Source organism: Perissodus microlepis, chromosome 3 (assembly GCF_051167445.1).
Source record: "Perissodus microlepis isolate ML-2025 ecotype Zambia chromosome 3, ASM5116744v1, whole genome shotgun sequence".
NCBI lineage: Eukaryota > Metazoa > Chordata > Actinopteri > Cichliformes > Cichlidae > Perissodus > Perissodus microlepis.
The window spans coordinates 17093990-17116056 of record NC_140463.1 but is presented as its reverse complement, the minus strand read 5'-3'; the positions used below and the strand labels follow the sequence as shown (position 1 = coordinate 17116056).

Below are 22067 nucleotides of genomic sequence, written 5' to 3'. Positions count from 1 at the left end.
TTGTTGACAAGAATGACTGCTGCTGCCATCGTTGGTAAGCCACGCAGAGGATGAAGATGGAGAGAAAAAGGATAACAGATATCTTGATGATGAGAAAAGAAATGGTGACCGAAATCCCAGTGCTTGAGGTCAAGCAGTCGAAGGCAGAGGAAGACGAGTTATTTGACATGCTGATTAATGTGCCGTTTGGCGCTTGTGTGGAGAAAAAGGGGGAAAAAGGTTGGTCAGGAAACGACACTTTACTTCATGATATTTGACTTATGAATATCAAATATATAATATATATTTTTTTTTAAATTACCTTTGCAATTTAACATTAATTTCTTATTTATTTTTAGACACAACACAACTTAAAAGTAATAATAATACTAATAGATATATTTTGAATATTTTTAATTTTGATACAACTCACTACTACCAAAAATATTAGAAACTGCAAAGATATTTACCAACGTAACTAATGTCTCTGAGAAATAAGTAATACTATACTTTGTATGGTGACCTGTGTGAGGTATAACTGGTACTAACTGAAGAAAAAACTGACATGAAACGTAGAGGTGATGTTAGTTACTGAAAAAAAATAATATACAGTTAATAATACTAATGATGTCCACCTTACCAATTGTAGCTCTCATTTTAAGTCCTTTTCCTTCAGATCCACATTCACACGCTGCTCTTCACTGGTAACCAGCCAGCAGTGTGTAAGTTTATGTGCAAGTGTATTACTAAATGTGGTATAATGATGGGCATCGCTCAAACTAATGATGGACTTTGCATGATCCCACACTGTAAAATGTGATGACATCTGTTGGCTGCTAAACTGGCTGTGTGTTTTGTGTTTCAGGTGCCCAGTAGGTGGGGTTAGGTCAGCTTAGCTAGATTGGCCATTGGGCATACTGGGCATTTGCCCAGTGCGCCGATGGTTATTTTTCATTTTTATTCAATTCAATTCAATTTTATTTATATAGCGCCAAATCACAACAAAAGTCGCCTCAAGGCGCTTCATAGATACAGAGAAAAACCCAACAATCATATGATCCCCTACGAGCAAGCACTTTGGTGGCAGCGGGAAGGAAAAACTCCCTTTTAACAGGAAGAAACCTCCGGCGGAACCAGGCTCAGGGAGGGGCGGCCATCTGCTAGGACCGGTTGGGGTGGGAGAAGGAAGACAGGATAAAGACATGCTGTGGAAGAGAGACAGAGGTTAATAACAGTTATGATTCAATGCAAAGAGGTCTATTAACACATACTGAGTGAGAAAGGTGACTGGAAAGGAAAAACTCAATGCATCATGGGAATCCCCGGCAGCCTACGTTTATTGCAGCATAACTAAGGGAGGATTCAAGGTCAGCTGGTCCAGCCCCAACTATATGCTTTAGCAAAGAGGAAAGTTTTAAACCTAATCTTAAAAGTAGAGATAGTGTCTGTTTCCCGAATCCAAACTGGAAGCTGGTTCCACAGAAGAGGAGCCTGAAAACTGAAGGCTCTGCCTCCCATTCTACTTTAAATACCCTAGGAACAACAAGTAGGCCTGCAGTGCGAGAGCAAAGTGCTCTAATGGGGTGATATGGTACTATAAGGTGAATAGTAGTATAATTCATTCTTAATTCAGAATTATACTTTCTTTTACCTTTTCTCTCCAAACCTCTGTGCTTGCTGATCACAATATACTTGATACCATTTCTTCATTAAATCATACATTTTAAAAGTAAGATTATCTGAAATCACTGACACTTTTGTGCCATCTTCACTCCCACCCCCCATCCGACATTAACAAACACGCTCCAAGGTCAAGCCAAATAAACAATTAAAATCATCAAATTTTGCCAATAGGTGAACTTTATCTATAAGAGACTTAATAAAATTCACTCAACTTTTTGATGAGAACCTGGACCAGATGTAATTAGTTTTATTTCTCTAAAACTATGAATACAGCAAATAAAAATACTTAGAATTATAATGCTTAAAATGAAGTAAACAGTATTTTGATTTGGGGACAGTGCTTTTGCAAGTCTCTCTGGTTACAGGAATCTTGATCTGATTGCAACACAGGACACACAAGACTTAGGTAGGTTCCTTTTTCAAATCAGCATTTTATAAACTTTTAGTCTTTAACTCCAACCCAAATTATGTGCATACAAAAATTAGAAGAGGAACAATATTCCATTAAATCCACAACAACCAGAAATCCTTTTTAAAATAAATAAATAATCAAGACTATTATTGTGTTTAGGAAACAAACACACAACTTTTGTTTTCTATGAAAAAGTTTAAATAATGTACATTTCATATGAACAGTCAACTGTCAGACTGATTTTACTAGAGTTACAAACTCTCTACTCTTTACTATCTAAACAGACTTGCTGTTTAAATAGTTTGCTCTTTGGCAGATTGACCTCTACACAAAGACTGGTGTGCAGATAGAATCAAACCAAGCTATTGGAGGATTTGACTATGTTTCCATGTGTAACAAAACACACACAAAATTATTATAATAAAGATTTTTCTGTAATAACAAGAGATCGAAAATAATTCAGATAAAATGCAACTAAAAGGTTTAACACCATCTTAAAGACAGTGTTTTTATCCAAATAAAATAAAGAATGAACAGAAAAAGAGATGAATGAAATCATGATGTAGTGATCTGTTGAGTCAAGTTGTGAGATAAGTGATAATAGAACTTTTATGAGGTTATTTGAAGGTTGTATTTTGTGTCCACAATAACACTGATTTTATCTTAAAATCTGAAAACAAAAAACGTTTTCTTTAATAAACCAGACATTTTACTTTTTATTTAGTTCATAACTTCACTCTGTAACACCAAGTGTCTCATGTTTGATGTTTTTGAGACTTCCAAATCATCAGTGTGACTGTTTTTTTTACCCTAAAAATCTCACGTGCTGTTCTACTGTAAGCAATAAATTGCACAAAAATTCAGGCTGAAGCAAAAATGATACATATTAAAACTCACACTTGCACACTGATTTTTAAGTATACACAGTATTAAATTCCATTCTCTTGAATTCGTTTGGCGACAGTGAAAGACTGAACTCAGAGTGGTCAAGCTCAAAAAAGAATTTTTATTTTTACATTTCCGGAAATGGAGACCCGCCACACGAACACACAAGCTCAGGTCTGAATTCTCTGCAGCTAAATCCATATATATATTTCTGCACTACGTCACACCGACATACTGTTTACTTAGTTCCTCTTTTTTTGTTTCTGGTTTCCTGTGCAGCTCTGCACTAAACTTCCCCTTTCTTTACTTCCCCTTTCTAAAGTCTGTTGCCAGGGCAAACTGTCACCCTCTGACCTAGTTTTTGTCTCGTCTGGGCTTGGTTTCTAAAGGCCCCTCTTATTAAAATACATAAAACAATATAATCAGAAAATAAGCATTAAGAATATATATGTATATATATATATGTGTATATATATATACGTATATATATATATATATATATATATATATATATATATATATATATATATGTATATGTGTATATATATGTGTATATATATGTGTATATATATGTATATATATGTATAGATATGTATGTATATATATGTATAGATATGTATATATAGATATGTATATATATATATGTATAGATATGTATATATAGATATGTATATATATATATGTATAGATATGTATAGATATGTATATATATATATGTATGTATATATGTATATATGTATGTATGTATATATGTATATATGTATGTATGTATGTATGTATATATATATATGTATGTATGTATATATGTATATATATGTATGTAATAGGTGTGATGGTTTCGTTTGTTTAAGCAAATGAAGGTTACTGTGAATCAAATGGCCACTACTTCAACTTCAACCTGCAGTGCTACTGCTAATCAAAAACCTGACATTAAAAACAACTGAGGGGCTGCATACAGTTGCCATAGAGATGGTATTTTTGTCGCTAGGAATACAGTATGTCTTACACCATCAATAGGATACAAGCCACATATATATTAAAGACACGATATTATCGTTTTGGACATTTCTTTCTCACATTTATGATCATATATACAAATTCAGTATATATACAGGATGGATGTTGGATTAAAAGTCTGCATTGATGCATTTGACAGAAGAAGTTAATGCAAAGGCACACATGTTATAAGTTTACTTTTCAAGTTTTAATGCAACACAATTATAATACAGAATAGGCTGTGATGACAAGACATGCAAAATAGATAATAGATCAAATGCACCTGAAAGATTAATTCAGTAATGATTTTTATGAGATTTTCTGATTGTTGTATTTGTTTTTCTGTGCACACAGTAACTCTGAATTTATATTTAAATCTGAAAGTTAAAAACTTGTCCTTTAATTTAACAGATGTGCTACTCGTTATTTAACGTATAACTTCACCTTAAAGCCAAATGTAACAAAAATCATACAAATTAAAAGTCATATGCAATTGATATTTAATTTAACTTAATGTAATTTAATACATTTATTTTTTTGTCAGAAGGTTCAGTGAACACTTCAGTTTCATGCAATTATTTCACACTGCAGGCGTTACAGTTATTTTTTTTTCTATACCTGCCATTATTTCATTTAATTTCAGTGAGGTCCATATTTTAATTAAATTAGTAGTGATGGGATTTCCGGCTCTATTTAGAGAACCGGCTCTTTCGGCTCGGCTCACTAAAAAGAGCCGGCACTTTCGGCTCCAAACCGGCTCTTCGGGTTGTTTTGTTGCTTTAATTAATTTATTATTAACAATAATATAAAATTATGCACAAAAGGAATTACTAATGTAAAAAAAGTGGTTTTATTTATATATGTTTATATATAAATATGTACAGTGGCCCCTAGAGACAAAACACTTACAAACTTCAAAACACATTTCTAGCGTTAACTGAACTTCCAAAACAGAGCTACCCAGATCACTTAAATTACACAATTGAAAGCATGTGTGTATTGTTTGTGTATTTATACACAAGCACTCATATATATTCAAATAATTTAAAAAAAATGTTCATTTACCTGTTACTGCCACACACCAAATCCGGTCGTTGGTACTTGCTGGCTTGTGTAGCCTCTATGAACAAAAGCTTAACACTGCCCCTAGCATCCTGGAGCACTTCTGTTGTCTTTTGTATGTGTTTTGGAGTTTTTACGTGCTTCTGAATTTTTATGTGTTTCGGAGTTTGTACATGTTTTGGAGTTTGTACATGCTTTGTCTCTTGGGGCCATCGTAAGTATAGTCAAAGGAGCTTGCAAAGAAAAGCGTCTGGACTTCTTTAAGTCGTTTCACCTCTCATCCGAGAAGCTTCTTCAGTTCTAAGGTCAAATGGTGGGGAGTCCCAGATTTAAACCTAGTGGGAGTATCTTTAGAACATTTGACCGTAGAACTGAAGAAGCTTCTCGGATGAGAGGTGAAACGACTTAAAGAAGTCCAGACGCTTTTCTTTGCAAGCTCCTTTGACTACGATGACCTGGATGACTGAGAACCTTCACAGACACATCGTAAGTATACTTTTATTTATTCACTCCACATAAAATGTAATAAATAAATCATATAATACAAATACCAACTAGTCACAGTTCAACTTTTAACTATTTCAATTTTCAGCTTTTTCCTTTTAAACCAATTTAAAGTGAAACAACACAAAACGCTGCAAACCACAACATAATAAAATATTAATTAAAATATGAAAACAAAAAGAAGATGCATATTCTCTGTCATATGGGCCTGCATGAATAAACTTTCTGAATCCGTTATCATCCGCAACTGAAAATAGTTGTGTATGATTACTATACCTTTCTAATGTGACGTTGTTGTCCCTGGCTCTCTTTCTCTCTCTCTCCCTCCTGCTCTGTTCCTGTGCTACTGAGAGTGTAACTACCGCCCCTCCCCCCTCTGCCCAGCGCAAAGCACGAGGCTCACGTGCGGAGTGAAGTGGGAAAAAAGTGCGAGAGAGAGGGTGAGAGAAAGAAAAAAAAACCCACGGCTCGCGATAAGGAGCCGGCTTGTGTTGTTCACGTCAAAGATCCGGCTCTAAGAGCCATTTCGTTCGCGACAGACACATCACTATGAATTAGGTTGGTGCACAAAGTTTGACTCAAATTGAATCCTGCTACTTAACACAGTATTTAGAAAGAGCAACACAAACTGACACAGGAAAAGCACACTTTTCACAAATTGAACACTTCTGCTTAAATTCCACCTATTATTATTTTTGTGATTGTGATTTTGTTTATTTTTAATTCTTGCTGAAACAGCTACAGGATAGTTTTCCTGCTCTGTGTAGAAATAATAGAGGTAAAATCAGACTCAATGGCAAATTGAACCAGTTATAAGACAAGAAAATGACACACCTGTCTGTGTTACGTAACAGATTTGAGTTAGTCAGACCAACTGTAACAAGCATTCCTAGAAAAGACACCAACAGCACTATCATTATTGCTGTGATGGTGTAGAAAGCTTTCTGTTTTGAATGATCAATCTTCTCCCTGTTTGCTCCCATTTCTCCTGGACCTGGACGAATCAGAACACAGAGAACAGAGAGGCTACAAAAAGAGACAATAATTAATGTGGCCGCCATCACAGAGAAGTATAGAATATAGGGAACATCAGGGTAATATAGAGCTGTTACTCCAATCCAAGTAAAGCACATTAACCACACACACCCAATGCAGATGTTTCTGATCCTGACCCCACCCGAATGTCTCAGCCCCATATAGGTGATGGGGTGAACAACAGCAAGATAGCGCTCCATGCATGTCACAGTATTAAAGAATATCTCTCTCAAATAAAACTGAGGTTATTGTACTCGGCCCTGTAAATCTTAGAAATATGGTATCTAACCAGATTCTTACTCTGGATGGCATTACCTTGGCCTCCAGTAACACTGTGAGGAACCTTGAAGTCATTTTTGACCAGGATATGTCCTGCACATATTAAACAAATGTGTAAGACTGCGTTCTTCCAGTTGCAACACATATCCAGACAGACAGAAATATCCTGTCTGAGAGTGATGCTGAAAAACTAGTTCATACATTTATTACTTCCAGGCTGAACTACTATAATACATTATTATCGGGATGTTCTAAAAACTCGCTGAAAAGCCTTCAGTTAATCCAAAATGCTGCAGCAAGAGTTCTGACAGGGACTAGAAAGAGAGAGCATATTTCTCCTGTTTTGGCTTCCCTTCATTGGCTTCCTGTTAAATCCAGAATGGAATTCAAAATCATGCTCCTCACATAAGGTCTTAAATAATCAGGCCCCATCTTATCTTAATGACCTTGTAGTGCCATATCACCCTATTAGAGCACTTCGCTCTCGCACTGCAGGCCTACTTGTTGTTCCTAGAGTATTTAAAAGTAGAATGGGAGGGAGAGCCTTCAGTTTTCAGGCCCCTCTTCTGTGGAACCAGCTTCCAGTTTGGATTCGGGAGACAGACACTATCTCTACTTTCAAGATTAGGCTTAAAAGTCGTTTACCTCCCCTTACTTTTTTTTTTGCCCCCCTTACACTTTTATTCAAAATACATGACAATACACATAATAGTTTAAAACAATTACATGGAAATAAAAAAAATATTAGTTGACCTCCCCAAAGTTGTACTCAAACATTTTAACATTAATCATATCTTTAAAAGATTTCAAGGTAACAGACTATCACCACCCTTACTTTTTTTTTTAAAAACTTTTTTTTTCAAAATTCATGGCAATTCATAACAAAGCAACACATAAAAACTTTGCATCAAAATACATGGCAATACACATAATAGTTTACAATTACATGGAAATAAAAAAAATAATAATAATCAGTTGACCTCCCCAAAGTCGTACTCAAACATTTTAACATTAATCATATCTTTAAAAGATCCCAAGTTAAAGGACTATTATTTTTTTGTTCTAGAGTTTTCCTCCTCCTCATGTCTGCAAGAACATTCTTACTAAAAACATTTTTAATAAAATGAATTCTCAAAGTGATACTAAGATCAGGCACACCCAATTCACCACAGTCTTTACCTTTATACATCAAGGTTCGTTTCGTTACCTCTTGGTTTGTTCCCCATATTAATTTAACACACAATTTGTTTAAAAGCATAATTCTTTGCCACTTGCCTCTTCGACTGATGGTTACAGTTTCTTCTTTGAATGAACAAAGACTTAACTCTTCCACTCTCTTTTGCTGTTAAGAAATGAATCTGAAGTGTTGCTTGATGGACTCCTAAATTTATATCTCATGTAAAAGAAGACATAAAAGAAAACATGAGCAGCTGAAACTACCGCCATCTACTGGCCTTTGGCGGAAATGAGGAACAGCATGACTGTGACTGCGAGTGGAGTATCACTGGTTGTCTCCATCGCAGTTTACTGTACACTGAATAAATACACTTGTAGATTTCGCAGAAAAAACATTGACATGACATTCTGGGTGCGATTTGGTGTGAGCCTCCCTTCGGTTAGACTTAATTTGTCATTAACCCTTTGACTGCCTCACCAAGAAAAATACAATGAAAAAATTTTTTGTTCATATTTTCTATTCCTTTAGGTCAATAATGATCACAATCAAAAAAAAAAAATTATACACACCTTATAGTTTTTTAAATATTACCCTCTACCAAACGGTTGAGATGTCTCTCTATGGTACAACTACATAAAGTTCTACAGACATAACTAGTAGAAAAAAGTAAAGGTTATACTCATTTTGCAAAACAATAACTACCCAATTTTGTGTTTGACCCACTTTGTTGTGGTAGTAAAACATCAAACATTGTTGGATTCCATTTCAACAGCGGGCGTTATAATAACAAACCACAAAATGTATAAAACACAAAAATATTGTAAATTTGATCAAAAACTTGATCTGCAATTACCAAAAATTCATAAACATACAAATTCACTTTTGACTTGTTGTTAACATAAACTTTTCACTGTAGTGTTGGAACAGCACTAACATTTTTTATTTTATTTTCCAGAAAATTCTGGTGGTATATTATATACCATTGCCATTTTGCACTGAAAAATTTGAGAACACACTGAAACAGTTCTGGCTCTTTTCTTTTGCCGTTCATGCAACTTCACCAATACCCCTTGATGATTAGATCTTCTGGTGGTACAGTGCTGATTATCACTGAAATGAATGAACCGGCGCAAAAGCTGGAATCTCTTCTTTGGCATGATATCTGCTATCACACTGAAACGTGACTCATGGTGCCAGTAATCCTCTAGCGATGGAAAGTTGAAAACACCCATGAATAGGAGGATTGCCAGAAAATCTTCAATTTCCTTACGGCTAGTCTTGATTGTGTCCCCCAACTCTTGAGCAGAATACAGATTGGTATGATAGGCAATATGATCAATCATTTCATCAGTGAAGAGCATTTTGAAGTACTGAAATGGGGACTGTAGGGCGTCAGGGGTTTCGAAACTTGCATCTGGAACTTGAAATTCTTCAATGTCCTCATGCTTCCAGATTCTTCTTGTGTCTTTTTTTGGGACTAAAGAGGAAGATGGGTCTAATGTATCCTCTGCTTCATCCAAGGGAACTGTTTTTAGGATAGGTTTCCCTTTTTTGCTCATTTTATGCTAAAGTTTATTAGATCTACTTGTTGAAGGAGCATCTTCATCCAGGGAAACATCAAAGCAGCTTTCATTACTATCATCTGCAAAATTGGGTTGAAAATCTGGATCCTCTATTGGGTCATCATCACTCAGTTCACCATCGGAGTCCTGAGAATTTTCAGGTACAAGGGCCAGATAGGTGCGTTGTCTTGCTCCATAAAAGGATTTGCAATCCATCTAATAAACATTAAAAAAAATAAAATTGTAGAAATATAGTTGGTTTGATTTCCATGTGTCATTTAAAACTGTACTTTAAAAAATAATCACAGAAAGTGAGTAAATCTTTAAACATTAGAACATTTTGTAACATACAGTACTTGTCATGGAAAAATTTAAACATGTCATATTTACATGTATAGATCATTAAATTATTTATATTCAATAGTAAATAGTCAATTTCATATGTTAAAACAACAGTTCTAAACATTAGCTGAGTTTTGCTACTCTTACCATCAATTGACAAATCAACCGTTTGGTTGAGCATGTTTTTAAAAAAATATTATGGATTTATTACAGCTATTTTCTGGTATCAAATGACATAATCATGTTCAGTAAAGCCTCTGACATGTTTATACTGCAGAAAAATGTACTTACCTTTAAAATTTTTAGCCAAAACAGTCCATGTGTCCAGAGTGATTTTTTGCTTTCTGATTTCCTGGTTGGAGGGTGGCAGATGAGGCCTGCCATATCCTGACACAGTGCCATCTAGTGTTTTTTTTTAGGATAACATAACTCAACCAAGTGGTAGAGATGGCTCAATGAGGTTAAGCTAAGTACTCCAGTTCATTATATATAGTCTCTCAAAATATGCTAAACCAAATGGTTGAGCAATCAAAGGGTTAACAAAAGACAACATTTCCACATTTATAGAACTGAAGAGTGGGCGGAGCCACTGAGCTTCGAGCCGTCCAGCGAACCGTCTGTTTTCTTTTACGTCCGCCGAGCACAGATAATAACACGGCTCCGTGGGGTTAAGATTCATTCGACTTTGTTCAAAGAAGAACCCTTAACCATGAGTGGAAGAGGCAAGGGTGGCAAAGGACTCGGTAAAGGAGGCGCTAAGCGTCACCGTAAAGTTCTCCGTGATAACATCCAGGGCATCACCAAACCCGCCATCCGCCGTCTGGCTCGCCGTGGCGGAGTGAAGCGTATCTCTGGTCTGATCTACGAGGAGACCCGCGGTGTGCTCAAGGTGTTCCTGGAGAATGTCATCCGTGACGCCGTCACCTACACGGAGCACGCCAAGAGGAAGACCGTGACCGCTATGGATGTGGTGTACGCTCTGAAGAGGCAGGGCCGCACTCTGTACGGCTTCGGCGGTTAAACTCATTCACCCTAATCCACCAAACGGCTCTTTTAAGAGCCACACACCTCACTTAAAGGGCTGTGTTCTGTGATTGTTATTTTAGTCATGTTTTGGCAGAAACTTTCAAAAGCATTAGTGAAAAACCTGCAAACGTCTGCCCACCAACTTATGAAGTAGTGGTAAGAAGTAACTTCACATAACTTACTGACTTGCATTCCCATCATATTTCAGAGATGAAGGTGTTTGAAATGAAAGGCACACGTTAAAAAAAACTATTGACTCTGCCACAAACTAGTCTAAAGCTCTTACAGACCTGATCAATACCACTGTTTAATTACTCCCCTACAGCAGGAGTGTAAAGAACAGTCTTAAAAGCACTCCAAAGCACTTTGAATAACCTCGTAGTTGAATTGTGCTATATAAATAAACTTGCCTTGCCTTAAAATCCTGACATAGCCTACATAAAAGGAACACTATCTAGCAGAGATATTTTAGTACCTACATCTTATGTGTTTGATATGCAACATGTCTGTTTAAAGTGCAAACAAAGTATCAAAGGCTGTTACTGTAAATGCTCTGTGATGGACAAATGCACATCGCAAACAAGTTTTGCCGCGAATGTCTACATTTATTAGAAATGCTTCCAGGTTTAAAAAAAAAAAAAAAAAAAAAAAAAAACCTTTAAGAAAGACCACATTTACAGATCAGAAAATAGACCATACACAAAGTATGTTTGCATGTAGCACACAGCTGTGGCTCGCTATCAGTCTAAATGACTCTCAGACCTTTGTAGTGATTTATAATTATTATTAGTCTGAACCTCTTTAATCTGCTCAGCTGTCTTGTTTTTAAGTTTTAGTGCAAGTACAAACAATGAGAATGTTTATGCTCTTACTACACAGATTTCTGTTTTTACAGCAGGTTTATAAAAAAAAAAAGTTTGGGTGATAACTTTACAATTTAACTCAGTCAGATTTGTATTCATGTAGTAAAACAGATAAATGTGTTGCACACACTGACTAACAGGGCTGTCCCACTTCAGTTCTAGTGTGAACATGAGTTTGACACCTATGGATTAAAGATTTAGTTTCATTACTTTAAGCAAGTGTACTCTCAGAGGTTGTGAGTGGCTCTTAAAAGATCCGTTAGTTGGTTGAGGACAGTCGCTGGATTTTCTTTAGCTTTCTCAGTCTTCTTGGCCTGGATGTTGGGCAGCACACCACCCTGAGCGATCGTCACTCAGCCCAGCAGCTTGTTCAGCTCTTCGTTGCTGCGGACGGCCAGCTGCAGGTGGCGGGGGACGATCCTGCCTACATATGCTATTCTACATGCTTTTAAACCATTTAAAATTACAGCTCATAGTTTTATATGTGAATTATATAATGCTAAATTACTATTAAACAAACAGACTGACTAAGTATTTTAGACTTTAGTTTACTTCAGCCATATTCCATATAAAAATAGAGCCATGACAATAAAAGAATATGACTTTACAGACTTAACAACATTACTTCAGTTATAGTTGTCAGATTATAATATTATTTTATGCCATGTTAGACCCTTAATTAAAGATGGTGAATTATTATATAGTTTTAGTTTGCATTATTCTCCTGAATTAGAAGAAGGTGATAACTATTGCATTTGTTAAGCTGAGTTGCATTACATTAGACTGCTGGTTGATTGTGAATGAATGATATTGTTTTATGATGCATTATACTGCTGAGTTATGAGAAATACTGTTTGCAGAAAGTCATCGCCTTATTTGTCTGATTAGAAGAGAACAGAACATACTGGAGTTTTCTGCCCCATCTCAGCAGGAGCAGATAAACAGGGAGCCAAGGTTGTAGCTTAGACACTGTGTGAGAGAAAGAATGTGAATGTTTAGGCTTTTATGATTAGGTGGGGGCCACTAGAGGTTATAAGAGTTTGATCAATGCTCCACCATTTTGAGATCTGATGCTGTCTGCGTACAGTGTCCATCTCCCACGCGTGTGATCATTAAAATCATCGTTTGACTCAACCCGGCCGGACCAGTGTTGTTATTGTGGTTTTTCCTCTTGTATCCATCCCCAATATTTGAATCCGTAACATAGTGCACCAACATCTCTTATACATTAGCACTAAGGGAACACTGAATGACCTGGTGGTTTTTGTCCATAAAACTACTCATCTAAGATTACCTAAGTAAGTAAGTAAAAGATCTCTCAGCAAAATTATGCAATATTTTAGGCACACTATTGCCCTGATCAAATCAGTCAGATGGGATTTTTTTTCTTCTAAACATGAACTACTGTTACAGAAACAGACATGGACTACTGGTGCCCCACACAACAACTCAATGTCCACTATGTGAAGCAGCCAAACACATGCCTTCTCCTCTCGGTAACTGAGATAAACTGCTGGCATATTGGTTTTACATCTTTACTGTCCAGTCTCTCCTGGTGGACATGGCACACAGCAGCATTGTTTAATCTCATTTGAGTCATTGTTGACCATAGCCATGTTTTTCGTCTTGTGAGAGCACTGAAGCTTCTTTCAGCCTCAGCCGAGGATACTGGGATGACTAAAAACAGCCCGACAATTGTCACGATAATAAATACTAGTTAATCTATAGCAGGGGCGGATCTAGAGAAATTTTTTAAGGTGGCAAAGAAATCAAATGGGGTGGCAAAATCAAAGCCTTTTTTTTCCCCAAACACATGCAGGTGGTTACATATGGTTAAAATGATTCAAATTCAGTAAGTATACATGTTCTTCATGTGAATATAGTCCATAACTTAATTGTCCGTAGCCCACATAATTATACGCTTTAGTTACATAAAACATGTGAGTTTTGATCTTATGTACTGTATAGCCTGTATAATAAATAAATATGTAGCCCAATAAGTATAAAATCCAGAAAGCTACACAACATGGGGCGGTTCATTTACAAACACAAGTCTAACTTAAGTTTCACACTGTTTTTGTTAGAAAACAATCACATTGTTACATGATTAAATTACACAAAATGTCAGAAATCTACAGTCATGAACAAAATTTTAAACCTAATTTTTCATGATTTGTTGGATTAACCCACTGTGGTCTGAAATAACACCGGCCATTTTTGATTCCTTTTGAGTTTACGTTTGTATTTCACCCTCAAATTGTTTCATTTTATTTTTTTCCCCTTGCCTTGTTTGGTATCATTCTTTTCAGCTCAACTGGATTTAGTTGTTTTTCCCCTCACTGACATACTGCATTAGTATTACTGATCTGGAATCACACAGATCTTTAAATCCTAGTATTTTTTACAATTAAAAAACAAAAACAAAATAAAACAAAACCAAAAAAACAAAACCAAAAAAAAAAAAAAAAAAAAAAAAAACCCAGACATGTTGAGTAAATGTTTATAACTTGAAATGCAAATATAAAGTGTACATTTTGTAAACATATGTCAGTACCATTACGATGACATTCTTGAGTCACCAACATTTTAACGTTAGACGCAAGTTTAACAGCCTCTGTAAACCAATATCCTGGCTTACTTGAGGCTGCCGTTTTCTCTGACAGTTCAATCAAAATTAGAAAGGCTACTCTGGGAGACTGAGAGAACTTAATAGTAAATGGTCTGTATTTGTACAGTGCTTTTAGTCCCCAAGGATCCCAAAGCGCTTTACACTACATTCAGTCATTCGCCCATATTAAGACACTTATGATGAATTCAACATTGATGCCAACTGTGGTTTCTAGTATAGAAGCCACAAGAACATTGAAGTGCGAATACGAGATTAATATAAAAACAATACTAATGAAAACAATAAAGGAGCGAGCTCTTGATACGAGTGAGGTGGCTCTGAAAAGAGCCGTTGTTAGGAGAGCGTGTAGCCTAAGCTCTCTCTCCGCGGATGCGGCGAGCCAGCTGGATGTCTTTGGGCATGATGGTGACCCTTTTGGCGTGGATGGCGCACAGATTAGTGTCCTCGAAGAGTCCGACCAGGTAAGCCTCGCTAGCCTCCTGCAGAGCCATGACAGCAGAGCTCTGGAAGCGCAGGTCGGTCTTGAAGTCCTGAGCGATCTCGCGGACCAGGCGCTGGAAGGGCAGCTTGCGGATCAGCAGCTCGGTGGATTTCTGGTAACGGCGGATCTCTCGCAGAGCCACGGTACCGGGCCTATAACGGTGAGGCTTCTTGACGCCTCCGGTGGCCGGGGCGCTCTTACGAGCAGCCTTGGTGGCCAGCTGCTTCCTGGGGGCTTTGCCGCCAGTAGACTTGCGAGCGGTCTGCTTGGTTCTTGCCATTCTTTGTCTCTTTTCTTTTTACTGTGCTAACAGCAGAAAATGTAGCAAACAGACGAGACTCGCCGCTCTTAAAGTGTGTGACTGCCTGTGACGCGGTGCCGCTGCGGCTCGTGATTGGTGAGGGGCTCCACGTGGTGCTCAGCACCGTTCAGAGGAGCACCGCCCCGCCTTGGTGTGTGCCGCTCATTGGAGAAAAGTGCATTGAATTTGCGCGCTGCCGCAAGCCTCTCTGCGATTGGTGCGTGACGAAGCTGCGCGCGCTCTGCGGAAATATAAGCGAGGCTTTGAGCCGGTCGGGCCACATTTCCTCTTAGTCTCGATACTACGAAGAGAAGAACCTGTCAAGATGAGTGGTCGCGGCAAGACCGGAGGTAAAGCCAGAGCTAAGGCCAAGACTCGCTCATCCCGTGCCGGGCTTCAGTTCCCCGTGGGTCGTGTCCACAGACTGCTGCGCAAAGGCAACTATGCGGAGCGTGTGGGAGCCGGTGCCCCCGTTTACCTGGCAGCTGTGCTCGAGTACCTGACCGCTGAGATCCTGGAGCTGGCTGGCAACGCAGCCCGCGACAACAAGAAGACTCGTATCATCCCACGTCACCTGCAGCTAGCTGTGCGCAACGACGAGGAGCTCAACAAGCTCTTGGGGGGAGTCACCATCGCTCAGGGTGGTGTGCTGCCCAACATCCAGGCTGTGCTGCTGCCCAAGAAGACCGAGAAGCCCGCCAAGGCCAAGTAAACGCAAAGCGCTCGGCTTCACCAAAAACAAAGGCTCTTTTAAGAGCCAAACACTTCTCTCTCTCAGCAAACATTCTTCTTGCTGTTACAGTCTCTATCAGGACTTTGTGTACTGGGTAATGTATATTATGCATCTCTATTTATTTTAAAATGTACACTAATTTGTCATCTTTCACAGTAAGGGACTCAAATTTACCTTTACTCACCAGTCAATGGTTTCTACTGTGGTTTTGTCATCAGAGTAGAACTGAAGTACTACAATAGATCTAAAGACAAACTTGCAGCCTCTCTCGCTGTGTGGTCAAGTCTCGTGCCTTGTCCCAACTCTGTCCTCATATCTTAATTTGGTGTGAAAATTCTAAGCTTGTCATTGGTGATCTGCTTACTATGACTTCATTGATTAATGATTAGCTACGCTCATGGAAACGGCAGACAACACGCAAGCAAACACAAAGCATTTCATACGACCTTAAAGCGCTCAAGAATGGCATCAAGTTTCTTAACTCTGACCTCTGACGTGCCAAATCAGTTGGTTTAGCTATCAACTTTGGTGTTTAACTGTATGGAGGGAAGAATGTATTGACAGTGGGGGTCTGCCTGTTATAAAATGAGTGAACGCTGCCTCAGCCAGATAAACAGGAAGCCACAGTTACTAGTCTGGGGAGAGGACAGGCCCCCAGACTGAACAATAGAATTGGTAGAAAACTACTGAGGAGGGGGACACAGGGCAGCCACTGACTCTTCTTCAGGGATATCCAAAGCATCGGTGAGGTCAAGAAGTAAACTCAAGACTATATTTTGAAAAAACTGAATTCCCCTCATCGTTAAAGCTACAGAACTCCACGTATGAAATCAGTAAGAAATTAAATGCATACTAAAATAAATAGCTGTATGGGTTCATCTTGGAGTAAAATGTGCCCTTGAAATCACCCAATATCATTTCAGCTGGCCTAGATTTATTTGGATAAGGTTGTAAAGTAGAGCATTTCAAGTGGATGATACTGGCTAGGTATCGTTAAAATATACTATGTACTTCCACTAGAACAGCCAGTGTAGGCTTACAAAAAATAGAACTCAATATTTCATCCATGAATAAGAACCTGCATCTATGAATGGTAAATGGCCTGTATTTGTATAGCGCTTTACTAGTCCCTAAGGACCCCAAAGCACTTTACACTACATTCAGTCATCCACCCATTCACACACACATTCACACACTGGTGATGGCAAGCTACATTGTAGCCACGGCCACCCTGGGGCGCACTGACAGAGGCGAGGCTGCCGGACACTGGCGCCACCGGGCCGTCTGACCACCACCAGTAGGCAATGGGAAAGAACCGCGAATTTATAATAAAAGCAGATTCTATTATGTATTGTTCAATAGAATATTTTAAAATGTAGTTGATAACTTTTAACAGTTTATTTCTTGCATGATAATGTTTCGCAGTAAAAGAATTGGTGTAATGTTTTGTATTATGAAGGTATGATTGTAAATATTGAGTTGTTAATATTTGTATTGTCTTTTCTGGAGTTGCAGACTTGTGAAGACAGCACTAATGTGTATCACGATACTAATACAAGTCATAAATGTAATGAGTAAAATGAGGAGAAATTGTGTGCTTTAATAATAAGGATATTATTATGAATGATCGAGTGGTGAGAGGAAGGAGCTCTTGTGTGTTGCTGTGGTGGCTCTGAGAAGAGCCGTTGTTGAGTGAGAGAGCGGTGGCAGCTCACTTCTTCTTGGCTGCCTTCTTGACTTTGGGCTTGGCGGCCTTCTTGGCGGGGGACTTCTTTGCTGCGGGAGCCTTCTTGAGCACCTTCTTGGGGCTCTTTGCCACCTTCTTGGGGCTTTTGGCCGCTTTCTTGGCCGCCGCTGCGGGCTTCTTGACCTTCTTGGGCGACTTCTTAGCAGCTGCGGGCTTCTTGGCTGCTGCCTTCTTGGGCGACTTCTTAGCAGCTGCTGCCGGTTTCTTGGCTTTGGCCGCGGCGGGCTTCTTGGTTTTAGGAGCGGCTTTCTTTGCGGGCTTCTTGGCTTTGCTCTCAGTAACCTTCTTGTTCATCTTGAAGGATCCGGAGGCCCCGGTGCCCTTGGTCTGCACCAGAGTGCCCTTCGCCACCAGGCTCTTGATGGCGGTCTTGACGCGGGCCTTGTTCTTGTCCACATCGTAGCCTCCGGCAGCCAGAGCCTTCTTGAGCGCGGCTGCAGACACTCCGCTGCGCTCCTTGGAAGCGGCCACGGTTTTCACAATCAGCTCGCCCACGCTGGGGCCGACCTTCTTGGGCTTGGAAGCAGTCGTCTTCTTCTTTTTGGCCGCCTTGGCCGGGACGGCAGCAGGTGCGGGAGCTTCCTCGGACATTTTCCTCTTTCGCGTCTGATCGAGATTCACGGTACAGTGATGGCAAGTCGGAAGCGCCACGCTGAACTTAAACGCACCATGAGAACCGTGGAGAGTGAAGGCAGCGCGCGCAGCTCTCGCGTGTCTCCAAAGCTTCATTTTGTGTTTCGTGTCTCGGGATCAAAGAGCTCAAAGTGAGTGTGTGAGCAGCACTGCAGGTCGACAGTGGAGCCGTCCACAGCGGGCTTGTGTCTCCTCGTGCAGGCCTCGTGTCGGGCTCTCGTGCTCTCTGCTCTCGGTTCGTGGAGCTCCCAAAGCTCAGCGACTCGGTGCGGAGCTCAGCGCTGCTCGGCGGCTTCTTGGACTCTTTTCTCTGCTAAAACCGATGGAGCCGCAGCAGAGCTCCGTAAAAAGCCTTTTCCAGCTGATACACATGTTTGTTCACGCACTCAGAGTTAAAATCAGCATCTGGTGAGCGCAGCTGTGGGACAAAGTGACGCCGCGAGCTCCCAGCAAACACACCGATGCTGCTGGAGGCCCACGGAGCAGCGAGACTTGTGTGACAGCTGCTCACTTCTAACCAAAGCACAGTTTCACTCACATTGTTGTACATCAGAAGCTTCATTAGTGACCTTACAGCAGCTCGCTTCCACACTTTGGCTCTGATCTCTTAGTCTGCATTGACTCAGTTTCCTTCTACAGTTACTGACTCTACAATAAACAACAGCAGTGAATGAACACGTGAATACACACATCCACAAACTGATCACTGAGTATCTCAATGTGTAATACTCAATACCTGCTAAGAACATCCAGCCATCTCACTGTTAATCACTCTTTCGCTATTAGTCAAACATTATTTTATCATTGTATCTATTTTATTAATTATTATTGTAATATAATAAGGTTGTTGTTATTATTTGTTATTTATTTTATCCTACTCTGCCCATGCTCTGGCACTAATAGCTTATCTCATGCCCAGTATATCTCTGCTCCTCTTTCTGGAGGATTCTGTTATTCTCCCACCTACTGAAAAATATGTGACCACAATTTTTGTCCATGATAAGTCAAATGCTGAACAATACCTCTGACCCACACCATCATGTGCTGACCAGTCACAGGAGTGGGTTTAGTGAGAGACTGAGATAACCAAAAGTCCCATCTGAACACCACAGGAAATCATTCCTACCTACCTCCTGTACAACTCCTCCATCTTATACACAGCACTTCCTACAATAGTTGCATTATATAAAGGCAGATAGAAAGGTGGCCATGGAGCGACCACATTAGGAATTAGACTGAAGAAAGCTTTGATGGAAATTCCTCTGGGCATTGCTAGGAAAGCTGGATGTGAAGGACACAGCAGGGCCTGCCTGTGGCATAGGCAGTATAGGCAAATGATAACAGTGTCATCCATCCAGGGGCACCACAAGTGAGGAAAAGAATACAAAAAAATAAATAAATAAATGATGATAACAACTCATATCTTTCTTAGTATGCATTTTGGCATCTAATTAGCCAATTTTTGCCCTGTAATAGTCCAACAAACGAGCCCTTTGTATCCTAGTTAGTCTAGTTGTGTGTTAAAGTGCACATCAAGTTAGGTGGGTTTGTCATTTCAACCATGTGCAGTGCAGTAGTGATGGCTCGCTTGAAGCTGACGCCCCGGTGCGTGTGTCAAAAAAATCAACACACTGCTTCAGAAGCACTGTGTCAAAGCTTGATTCGTTTGGCCAGAGTCACGTGATCAGTGACGTCCGAAGCTTCATTTAGAAGCTAACTGCTTCGGTGTCTGATTCAATGGTTTATAAGCAGGTGAATCATTCGCGGGATTTGTGGAGTGTTTTGATGGTGACAGATAGCAAACCACTGATCATTCCACTGAGAGATTTGGAGCTAGCGAGGAATAGAGGAGGTTCTGTTGTGTGGGAGTATTTTGAGTTGATTTTGGTCAATCGGGTGGGTTTTACAGCTTTGTGTTCTGGCTGTTTGCTTGTGTTTTGTGCGTGTTTATTTTATCTGGAAACGGGAAAAAGGTAAAATGTCAAAAATCTGCTTTTCATAATGTAAATATCAAATAACTTTAGAAAGACTTCCATTTGACTCGTAACATTTAATGTTATAAAAAGATATTTTATTTTTAAAATAATCTTAAAATGTTAGTCTAGAAAATGTGCAGCAATTTAATTTATTTCTTCTCTTTAGCTGATAGTTTGTGGGGCCAAGGTAGAATGTATAACTGCATCTCTACCAGTTTTTCTGCACTCCAGCCTCTTCGCACAGTACAAGTTTTCTTAAATAAAAATGAAGGGTTACCTTAAATGCATCATGTTTTTAATTTGCAATTTCATAAGCATTTTCCATTTCACAATCAAGTCTACCCCCAGGTCAAAAATATGTATGGGAAAATTTCCCTAATATAGTATTATTTATAAAAAATAGCCGTCTAGCGATTAATTGTATTAGTGCATGGAGGTAGGACCTCACAGCAGAAGCAGAAAACTGCAACAAAATGAATACAGACAAACGATACAGACACGACCGTGCAAGAAAAAGCTGCAACATGAATGTTGATACTAGTTTTCTGTACCCAAGCATTTTAATCTAATGACTAGCTCAACTTTGCATATTAGAAGAAAAAAAAAATATGAGTACTCTGAAGTAAAACCAAGTGTTTAATACAAAGTCGCATTAATTCTGTTTATAGTGACTTTGTCTTTCCACAAAGTGAAAAACCGGAACACATTCCTGTTGACTGGGGTCGGTACAGCGGATTGATACCACCCAGTGACACAAAGATGCACATCCGCGATTCTAGTAGTTGCAACACAGTAAGCTGCATGTTTAACGGTAGGAATTCTGCTCGTCAGTTTAGTGTGTGGGGCTCTGAAAAGAGCCGTTGTGTTGACGTCTGAGATCCAGTCAGTTTACTTGGAGCTCGTATACTTGGTGACGGCCTTGGTGCCCTCAGACACGGCGTGCTTAGCCAGCTCACCGGGGAGAAGCAGGCGCACTGCGGTCTGGATCTCCCTGGAGGTGATGGTGGAGCGTTTGTTGTAGTGGGCCAGGCGAGATGCCTCGGCAGCGATGCGCTCGAAGATGTCGTTGACAAACGAGTTCATGATGCTCATGGCTTTGGAGGAGATCCCGGTGTCAGGGTGGACCTGCTTCAGCACCTTGTACACGTAGATGGCGTAGCTCTCCTTCCTAGTCTTTCTCTTCTTCTTGCCGCCCTTGCCGGTGGTCTTAGTCACGGCTTTCTTGGAGCCCTTCTTGGGCGCTGACTTGGCGGGTTCAGGCATTTTCGTTCCTCGATACTCTACAGTAACGGATGAGCGGTTTGACCGAGAGCGGCGCTTTTTATACAGGCTGTATGCTAATACCACTGCGCAGGCCCTCGGATCTCATTGGTGGAGCCGCACAGTGGGCCGGACGTTGTGTTGGAGGGAGTTTGTGAACTTTGCTGAAACAGGCGCATCGAACAAAGACAGTGGGCTGTGTGATTGTGTCCTCGTTTGCTGACAGTCATTTGTTCTAAATGAGCAGTAAATGTAGAGCTCTGTGTGGCAGATATGGATGTGTTAGAATCAGTATTGTCTTCAGACAACAATGAAATCATTTTAATAATAATTCCGCCTTGTTTCGTGTTTCTGTAGCGCCCATGTAACATGGTGATAGTCAGAGTTTACGCTCACCAGCACACAGCTTTAAAACTTCGCTGAGTTTTACCTCTCAGTGGAGATTAAACACTGGGCATAATTAAGTAACTGCATAGTTTTACTGAAGTCTAATGTCTCACTG

The 22067-nt window shown here is 39.6% G+C and overlaps 4 protein-coding genes and 1 pseudogene across 4 annotated transcripts; 2 read left to right on the top strand and 3 right to left on the bottom strand.

The window, feature by feature from the left end:
- Positions 1-10584: 10584 nt before the first annotated feature.
- On the top strand, positions 10585-11506 carry LOC146390237 (histone H4). The gene has a single exon (XM_084923286.1). It carries the CDS (start codon positions 10626-10628, stop codon positions 10935-10937), a length of 312 nt encoding a protein of 103 aa, XP_084779412.1. The 5' UTR covers positions 10585-10625; the 3' UTR covers positions 10938-11506.
- Positions 11507-14291: 2785 nt separating this feature from the next.
- Positions 14292-15271, bottom strand: LOC146390236 (histone H3). The gene has a single exon (XM_084923279.1). It carries the CDS (start codon positions 15193-15195, stop codon positions 14785-14787), a length of 411 nt encoding a protein of 136 aa, XP_084779405.1. The 5' UTR covers positions 15196-15271; the 3' UTR covers positions 14292-14784.
- Positions 15272-15486: 215 nt separating this feature from the next.
- Positions 15487-15981, top strand: LOC146390235 (histone H2A-like). The gene has a single exon (XM_084923282.1). The coding sequence runs from the start codon at positions 15542-15544 to the stop codon at positions 15926-15928; it is 387 nt and encodes a 128-aa protein (XP_084779408.1). The 5' UTR covers positions 15487-15541; the 3' UTR covers positions 15929-15981.
- A 1647-nt stretch (positions 15982-17628) lies between these two features.
- On the bottom strand, positions 17629-18337 carry LOC146390234 (histone H1 pseudogene; annotated as a pseudogene).
- A 2740-nt stretch (positions 18338-21077) lies between these two features.
- On the bottom strand, positions 21078-21591 carry LOC146390233 (histone H2B 1/2-like). The gene has a single exon (XM_084923284.1). It carries the CDS (start codon positions 21566-21568, stop codon positions 21194-21196), a length of 375 nt encoding a protein of 124 aa, XP_084779410.1. The 5' UTR covers positions 21569-21591; the 3' UTR covers positions 21078-21193.
- Between the last annotated feature and the right edge of the window lie 476 nt (positions 21592-22067).

Excerpts from the sequence above, each read along its gene's own strand:
- LOC146390236 (XM_084923279.1), bottom strand. The coding sequence starts at position 15,195 with ATGGCAAGAACCAAGCAGACCGCTCGCAAGTCTACTGGCGGCAAAGCC.
- LOC146390235 (XM_084923282.1), top strand. The coding sequence starts at position 15,542 with ATGAGTGGTCGCGGCAAGACCGGAGGTAAAGCCAGAGCTAAGGCCAAG.
- LOC146390233 (XM_084923284.1), bottom strand. The coding sequence starts at position 21,568 with ATGCCTGAACCCGCCAAGTCAGCGCCCAAGAAGGGCTCCAAGAAAGCC.
- LOC146390237 (XM_084923286.1), top strand. The coding sequence starts at position 10,626 with ATGAGTGGAAGAGGCAAGGGTGGCAAAGGACTCGGTAAAGGAGGCGCT.